At 34.3% G+C, this 9,616-nt stretch overlaps 1 protein-coding gene across 1 annotated transcript; it reads right to left on the bottom strand.

Annotated features, from left to right (window-relative positions):
- Positions 1-6,544: 6,544 nt before the first annotated feature.
- LOC126687822 (uncharacterized) lies at positions 6,545-7,450 on the bottom strand. Its single transcript, XM_050382379.1, has one exon. The coding sequence runs from the start codon at positions 7,448-7,450 to the stop codon at positions 6,545-6,547; it is 906 nt and encodes a 301-aa protein (XP_050238336.1).
- Positions 7,451-9,616: the final 2,166 nt, after the last annotated feature.

Genomic DNA, 9,616 nt, shown 5'->3' with positions numbered 1-9,616 from the left:
CTTGATACATTTAGAGGTGTCTTAGCCATTTAAATTAAGTCTACATTGGCTTGGTGGGTGGTAACTCAAATAATTTTTTGCGTATTCTTTAGATGACCTCGAATAGTGGAAGACCAAAATTGCATTTCAACTGGACTTAACTTCTAGTTTGTCTCTCAGTCGTTTGGACTTGACCTTCCTCAAGTCTTGAATTAGAATGTTTATCTTATATAACGTTTGTGACATGTTATTTTTATAACAAGCCAATTAGTATTTGCAATATAAATTTTTTATTTATTGTTTATTTTTATCATTAAATATTTAAATATGGCAAACGCCTCATTGGTTTGATACACAAATGACACAACTATTGCGTTATCAATTATTCCTTGCATTAACTATAAATCCTATCTTATTCTTTAAAAAGTTCTTCACGGTAGCCCGAGTTAGAACCTACCCTACCTTTTAAGAGATTTGTCACTGACTGGAGCTAAATATGTCGAAGAAAGGAGACAGAGGGCTGAGATCTCTAAGATCATATGACTTCGACTTACCATTTTTTGGATAAGCAAGCTCTGCGTTTGCTTATAAATTTAAATATATTTGTATCAAATGTTTATAAAGCTTGTTATACACTAAATTCATATATCTTACTTACTAATTTATTTCATAATCCAAGTTGTATTTCGTGAAGCATCTGTGTTGTACGTAACTATGTACTATAAGGGTGTCAATGGCATGTTGGGAATGGGCTAGAATTCAACATATACACAAATCCCTAGCTTATTAATGAGCAATATAGATTAGTACTTTCTAAGGTTTAGAATGACTATTCGAATATTAAGGTGAGTGAGTTGATGCTTCCCAATAGGCTGAAGTGGAACGAGAGTCCTATCGGCTTGTCGTTTAATGATTATGATCAATGTAGTTTCTCCCAATTCCCTTAAGTTTGAGTAGCATAAAGGGCATGTAGATGTGGGTTCATGATAATAAAGGTCTCTATATGGTAAATCGTGACTATTATGGTCTACACGAAAGGGAATTGATCGATATAGTGTGCATATGTGGAAAGAGTTATGTAAACTAAAAAATTCCTCCTCAGACAAATCATGTGGTATGAAAAGCTTGATCATGTTTCCTCCTAAAATAAATCATGTGATATGAAAAGTTTGGTCATGTTTCCTATCAATGATAGACCAAGTAGTTCACAAAATTGATGTTCAAAGTTTATATCCGACATATTACTTTGAACCTGAAAGTGCTTCTCACAATTTCGTAACTAAAAATTAACGTGTCTTCAATTAAAAAACAATTTGTTGCAATCTTTTCTTTTCAACAATCAAAATGCTTTTAGTAATTTTTAACAGGTACTTGATATGAGCTTTTAATCATGATTATACAGGGTATTCAATATTAGCAAAATGAAGCTCTTTGAAATGACAAATGACACTCTCAACGGTGTTGGTTTTGTTTAAAGTTATTTCGTGCAATGACACAAAACCTAAAAGTGAAATCAGTATTAAGTTGTGAGTTAATGGTACTAAAGATATCAAGTGACAATTGACTTGTCAATATGGTCTAACCCAAGTGGTTAATCTCTCCAAATGTATTCCTGAGATCTTGGTTTTCGAGTCTCGGTAGGCTAACGAGGCCAATTTTAAAATGAAAAATCTAACACTAATAACTAACCATATCTACGACAAAATATTACTTCATGCTTATGTTTTAGAAATGTAATGTTATGCAAGTATTTTTGCGAAGAAAGCAAGGTTCGGTAGATGCATTGCTCGTGACTCTCATGGTTAAGTGCTTGATGCCCATGTCAACACGTGACAAAGGTCTGTGAGAAATAAGGGTGCAATTAGAAGAGGCGATGTAGGGGTTGAATAGTTGCTAATTAAAAAAAACACATATGAAAAAGATTAATGATTAGCAACTATGTTTAAGAGAAGGATAAAAATGTAGGATACAATGATTTATAGGGGTTCAGTGTAAACTCGCACCTACGCCCACTTTTTTCAAGCTTGAGGTTTCCACTTAGGGGTGAGCATCGGTCGGTTCGGTTAAGTTTAAATTTTTTTCGGTTTTTTCAATTTTTGGTTTATAAAATTTCCAAACCGAACTTTTAGTTTGGAGGTAAAAAAATCAAACTGTACCGAACCTAAAATTTTGGCTCAGTATGGTTCGATTAAAACCGAATTTGACTATTTTTAATTTTTTTTATATCAAAATGAATTCAAATATTAAATAATTAGAGTCCAATAAACTTTCATATATGTTAAAATAACGATTATTAACTCATATATCAACAATAATTAAGATATAAAGACAAAAAATATAAATATAAGTATATATGTATATTATTTTTAATATATATATATATATATATATTTTATATTAAAGTTTGGTTAATTCGGTGTTTCGGTCGGTTTGGTTTTCAAAACATCCAAACCAAACCGAACACCAAACTTTACCTAAAGTAGAAACCGAACCAAACCATTTTCATCGAAAACCAAACCAAACAATGAAGTTCGGTTTGGTTCTGTTCGGTTTCTTGGCTTGGTTCGGTTCTTGCTCACCCCCATTTCAACTAAACTTAGAGTTTTGACAAGTTCACTCCCAACTTAGGTTTTTTAAGGCTCAACCCAAACCAATACAAATGCTTAGTTTTTCATAAAGGGTAAATCAGTATTTCAAAAACCAAACTGATGGCCAAACCGTTGAGGCCACCGGTTTCTGGTTCAATAAACGGTTAAACAGGTTCAATAAATTTAAAAAAATTAAAAAATTCAGGTTCACCGATTCGACATCCATGTTTTTACTTGTTCAATCTCGTCAAACCCGGTTCATCCAAAAGATCCGATTTTTTTATAGCTTTAGACCGGACCACTGACCGATTCTCAAAGTTCGGTTTGGTTCTATTCGGTTTTTTGGTTTGGTTTGGTTCTTGCTCACCCCCATTTTAACTAAACTTAGAGTTTTGACAAGTTCACTCCCTACTTAGATTTTTCAAGGCTCAACCCAAACCAATACAAATGCTTAGTTTTTCATAAAGGGTAAATCAGTATTTCAAAAACCAAACTGATGCGGTGAGGCCAAATGAACGGTTAAACCGATTCAATAAATTTAAAAAATTAAAAAATTCAAGTTCACCTATTCGATATCCATGTTTTTACTGGTTCAATCTGGTCCAACCCGGTTCATCCAAAAGATACGATTTTTTAACAGCTTTAGACCGTACCACTGGCCGATTCTTGATTTAACCGGTCCAACCGACCGGTCTGGTTTTTAAAACCCTGCGTAAAACTAACAGAACCGAAAACCACTAGTTTTTTAGAAGAAAAAAACTAAAAACTAAAAACAACCCTAATTTTTCGCAAAGGCTAAATTAGAAACTAAAAATCTACAACAAATGAGTTTTAATGACTAACTCATAACTAATTAGATTTGAAGGAGTTTTCACTTAAATAGTTAAAGTTTGTTCTGATGGTTTAGATGCTTAAGTTGTCAACCTTCACACATATATAAATGTATGATATTTATCGCCCTCAAAATGATCTTCATGTTATTCCTTTTGTGTCACCAAAGGAGCAATAAAAGCAACATTTCGAAAATGTCAAATACAGATGAAGTTCGCACCCGCAAACTTTAAATTAGAAAATGTCCCAACAACTCTTTTTATTTAGGTGTCATCTCTTTATTAGAGCAAGATATGACTGTTGCACTTGATGTTTTTTTTTTAATTTCATTTTGGTTTTGCATGTTATGATATTCAAAAAATTTAGTATTTGTTTGCCCTTTAAAATTAAATTCTTAATATAAGGTTATTTTTTGATGATTAATTGAAGTAAAATCAAGATCGAAGCATTACTATAAAAGTTTTCTCAGTGGTAAATGGCATGCAAGCTTTTATTCTCGCTCATTATTGTGCATATAGAAAAATTTCTGATAATATTTATGTTTGAATATTTTTTTTAATGACGAGAACTCACTCTACTAAGCCGAAACTCAATATCATTCTCAAATGCCGGGATGTGGACCGCCCGCAAGCCCACATACTTGTTAATTTCAAATTATAATGCCCAATAGCCCAACCTCAACCGCTCCATATAAAAAGGGCGTAGCCGGGGTTCGAACTCGCGGCCTTTGACGCCCAGATGACTGAAGTTTAAACCATTAAGACCAAACTCGTGCGGACATGTTTGAATAATTATAATAGAATAAGTGTTAGGTTTAATTTGCATGTATATTTTATATAGTATTTGATTTAACTTGATATATTTTTTTTTATTTACCTAAAGTAGAATCTAATTACGTTAGCAGTTTGTGGTTTAGTAGTTAGATTTTTTAGAATTAAAACTGGTCTTAATTAACTGACCATAATAAAATTCAAAATCAAAATTTCAAAAATACACTAGAGAGGTTTAGCCATTAAAACTAAGTCTCCGTGGCAATTTAATGTACTTCAATTTTAATAATTTTTCTTTTAATAATGAAAGAGATGAGCGTTTGTAAAAAGATTTGAAACTATGATTTTACAGTTTGCTGCTAAACGCTTAACGATTTGAGTTATAGCACATTCAAAATTTCAGTAATCGATGATAGCAAGGAAGAGAGATTTGAAGTGGTTATGAGAAAGAAAACTGAAAATTGCATTGAAATTTGCAAGGTAAAGCTGTATATATATTAACAGAAAACATGTGAAAGAAACTAATTAATCCAAAAACTCAAACAGGAAACATGTGAACCAAACCGCTAAACTGATCGACTCCTTTAACCAGAACCCCACATGTCTTATTGGACTGCTGCTGCTATCCTTCATTTTGAGTTCCACCTTCTCTGTGAGCCAATATAATTTAAATAAATATTTATTTTGATAATGAATTCCATTTAATTATTAATTTTTATTTACTTCGTGGTCTATATTTTGACCTTTCGGAAACTAATTTAAAAATCTATTTATTAATTCATTTAATGCAGTATAGAGATTTTTTTCCTTCAAAAGAGTAAATCATTGTTTTTGTTTAATTGTTATACTTAATAAAGGAAAAGGTGCAAAAATGACCCTCATGTATATTCCGTGTCTCTTATTGGCACCTTTTATATTTCGGATCTCAAATATGACCCTAATGTTATTAAAAAATATCAAAAAACACAAAAAATGAAAGACGTTTAATATAAATTTGTACGGCATTAAACGGAAATGTTAACGGAAATATTATTTTTGATACTTTTTCAAGACGCTAGAGTCATATTTGAGATCCGAAATACATGAAGTGGCAGTAAGAGACATGGGGTATACATGAGGGTCATTTTTGCACCTTTTCCCTACTTATAATTTAGGGTCCAAGTTTAATATATGCCATTTTTTATTCATTTAACTTAATTATAAAAGTGAAATTAATAACAATTTATTTAACATAATTATGCTAAAAACATTTATTTCAAATTAATAAATTATAATAATAGTAAAATTCATTAACTTTTATATGATAAAAATATTAAATCATTATTTCTATTATTGAATATAAATTAGATGATACATAATAAATATAATGTTAATATAATAATTTTTTTATGAAAATAAATAAATTATTATCATTACAAATAAATGAAATAATTAATTAATAGCATATTATAAAAATAATATAAAATTAATATAAAATTAATTTAAATTTTCTTAATTTTTTTCAATATTTATTTTTATTATTTATTAAAATTTATATTCTAATATTTAATGAGTACTTATTAATAAAATTTAAATTTAAATTTAAATTATTAATAAATATTTTACGTTTTTCCATGTAAAATAAAAATCAAATATAAAATTAAAAATTTGACATTTAATATAACAATGTGCCTTGAAGTTAAAATTTAAAACTTGTGCTATATTTATCAATTTGTTATATTTTATGCTAAAAATAGCACAAAATATACCATATGCAATGGAGATGCTCTACGCTGACACGTTGGAAAAAAACGGTGCTTTGATTTATCAAAAAATGAAAGTTGATGTCTGATTTTGCCAAATTTTTAAAGTTTATGTTGTAATTGTAAATTAAGTTAGAAAAATTATACAACGCAACGGTTGCGGCACGTCATTCGTGCAACAAACCAATAAGGCGTTAGTCATGTGCAAATGTTTAATGATAAAAAAATAAAGATTCCCTATCGCAAATGATTATTGGCTTGTTGTAAAAATAACGTGGCACATCCGTTGTGTGGGATAAACAATCATTAAGTTAAAGTTCACGATTTAATTTCCAATGTCTCAGTTTACGTGACAATTACTGAAATTCAGTGTATCAGTATACATGGCAATTTCGGCTTTCAACGTAGTCATTTTACGTCGAAAAATCAACGGTACTTTGATTTGTCAAAAAGTGAAAGTTGATATCCGAAAACGCCAAACTGTAAAGTTTATGTTATAATTGCAAATCACATTAAAATTCGTAATTTATTTTATAATTAACCTATAATACTTTAACCTGTAATACTTTTTAATTATAATTTTAATAGCACGTTTAAATTTTTACTTTTTTTTTGAGAGAATAATGGATATGCATTAATCAATAAGCTGAATATCAACCATTACAGATTGAAGAATATTAGGAGGAACAAATTCTCTCCATATGTTGGCCACAGCATGCTCAGTTAGGGCCTTTCTTGCTAGGAGATGAGCTACCCTATTAGTGTTTCTGCTGCCATACAAAATATTTTTACATATCTTACTTGAGTTCAAAAAGATGCAATCCTGAACTATTAAGCTCGCTTCATTACAGACCAATTCTTTGTTGGTGAAGAGGTCCACTACTACCTTAGAATCTGAGTAGAGGATAAAGGGAGTTAGACCTTCTTCCATTGCTCTGCAAAAACCATCTCTAATCGCCACTGCTTCTCCTGTACTCACCATAGGTTTCCCTTCATATCTATTACAGCTCGCCACTAGGACCTTGCCTTGGTGATTTCTAATGACTACCCCAGAAGAAAAAGTGTGTTCAGAATTGCTAAAACCTGCGTCCACATTAACGCAGAAAACTCCCTTATCTGGTGGGATCCAACGCATGTCACTGGCCAAGTTCTCATTCTCTCTTCTTCTAGGATCGATCTTGTCCTTCCCTTGCTTGTCTTTCTCAAAGTCCTCAACATAGGCTTTGGCCCAATCCAGCGTTTGGTCCACTGGTTTACAGGGCGTGTTAAACAGCCCACAGTTTCTTCTGTTCCATATTAGCCATAGGAGAACCCCAAATATCATGAATTCCTGCTTAGTCAGGACATTAAAACCTAGCAGCAGGAGGTCCTTAGTGCTCCACCATCTTTCGGGTGATATTCTTTTAGCTACCTGCCAAGAACGCCAAACCTGCTTTGCTTGCTTACAAAACCAGACAACATGGATACCATTCTCCTTATCTGCCTTGCAGCTAGGACAACACTCATTCACATCCATCCTTCGTTTTCTCAGACTAGCCATCAATGGGATCCAATCATTGTACAGCTTCTATAAGAAAATTTTCACTTTAGAGGGAATATTCAGCTTCCATAAGAATTTCCACCATCTGAGCAGTCCATCACCTACAGAGCTTGAGGAATTATTAGTGGCTTCAAACGCTATTCGATAGCCACTTCTTACTGTGTATATGCCACTTTTGTCATAATGCCATCTCAGGGTATCCTTCTGGGCAGTGTAGGGGAGGGGGATACTCAGGATACTGATCACATCTTGAGGTAAGAAGGCTGCCTCCAGAGCCTCTTTATCCCATCTGTTTATGTTGGTAATGAGTTTTGAGACTTTGGATTGCTGATCCAGATTTGGTGGGCTGAGAATTCTGAAAGTCTTTTCTCTTGGTATCCACTGGTCCCCATAGATGTTAATAGATTTCCCATCCCCTACTCTCCACCTTAGGCCTCGAATTAGAATCTCTCTAGCCCAAATGATGCTTCTCCAGGTATAAGAAGCCATCCGCGGGCAGTGAGCATTCAAAAACTCCCCCTCCTTGAAGTATCTTTGCTTGAACACTTGAGCCATTAGGCAATCTGGGTGCTTCAATATTCTCCATCCCTGTTTGGTAAGGAGGCTCATGTTAAAACATTCTAGGTCTCGGAACCCCATTCCCCCCTCACACTTTGGCATGCACATTCTCTTCCATTTGGCCCAATGGATTCGTTTCTTATTTGCTTCAGTCCCCCACCAGAAACTATTGCACAGCTTCTCAATCTCATCAACTAACCCCTTAGGAAATCTGAAACAGTTCATGTAGTAAGTGGGGATTGCCTGTATGACCGCTTTGAGGAGAATCTCTCTACCTCCCCCTGAGAAAAGGTTGGCTTTCCAGGCTTGCAGCTTCTGCCAGATGCGCTCCTTGATAGATTTAAAGCTGTCCCCTTTCTTTTTCCCAACAACAGAAGGTAGTCCGAGGTACTTTTCATGGCACTGGACCTCGGAGATCTGCAGTATCTGTTGTATTTGTGCTCTGATCACATCACCAGTGCCTCTTCCAAAAGAGAGCGCAGACTTATTGAAGTTAATGATTTGTCCGGACGCCTTCCCATACACCTGCAGGATGTCCTTGATCACTAAGCACTCTTCTGTATTTGCCCTTGCAAAAAGTAAGCTGTCGTCCGCAAAAAAGAGGTGTGATACATTGCAGGTGCCACCAAAATCAATCCCATGCAGCTTGTGCTCCTGAACAGCATTGTTTATTAGGCTAGAGAAGCCTTGAGCACATATCAAAAATAGGTAAGGGGATAACGGATCCCCTTGCCTAAGTCCCCTTTCCGGTATGACTTTTCCTTTAACCTGGCCATTTATTAGAAAAGAGAATGTGACAGAGCTAATGCAGTTCATTACTTTCCTCACCCAACTCTCTCTAAACCCCATTTTAATCATCATAGCATCAATGAACCGCCATTCGACCCGGTCATAAGCTTTCGACATGTCAAGTTTTAAGGCAATGAGACCATTATTTTTCCTAGTGGATTTTTTAATTATGTGAACACATTCAAAACCCACTAGGGCACAGTCAGTTATGAATCTCCCCGGAATGAAGGCACTTTGGGCAGAGTCAATGATCTTGCCTAGGACTCTCCTCAATCTATTGGCTAAGGCTTTTGACACTATTTTGTATATGACATTACACATGCTTATAGGCCTAAAGTCAGACATACGGGTGGAAACCTTAACTTTCGGAATAAGGGCTAGCACTGTGTCATTAATACAATTCATATCAGACCCATCATTGAGTATTTGTAAGCATACCTTGGATACATCTCTGCCCACCGTATTCCAGTGCTTCTGGTAGAAAAGTGCTGGAAATCCATCCCTTCCTGGGGCCTTTGTTGCTCCCATGCTTTTTAGGGCCGTAGTCACATCCATGGTGTTAAAAGGGGCACCCAGAAGATCGTTCATATCTTCAGTAACAGAGTTTTGCACGTGTTGAGTGACCAAACTGATGTCTTCTACAGAGGGGTCTGAAGACTTGAAAAGGTCCCCAAAATACTCAGTCACCACTTCCTCAATGGCTCCAGGTTTATCCTTCCAATTATTGAGTTTGTCATGGAGGCCATCAATTTTGTTCCTTGATCTCCTTTGGCTGGCTTTTCGATGGAAATACTTCGTATTGCTATCCCCATGGGCCAG

This window comes from Mercurialis annua, linkage group LG6 (assembly GCF_937616625.2).
Source record: "Mercurialis annua linkage group LG6, ddMerAnnu1.2, whole genome shotgun sequence".
Lineage (NCBI taxonomy): Eukaryota > Viridiplantae > Streptophyta > Magnoliopsida > Malpighiales > Euphorbiaceae > Mercurialis > Mercurialis annua.
Note: the sequence above shows the minus strand (reverse complement) of the source record. Positions and strands in the feature narration are given on the sequence as shown.

Excerpts from the sequence above, each read along its gene's own strand:
- LOC126687822 (XM_050382379.1), bottom strand. The coding sequence starts at position 7,450 with ATGGCTAGTCTGAGAAAACGAAGGATGGATGTGAATGAGTGTTGTCCT.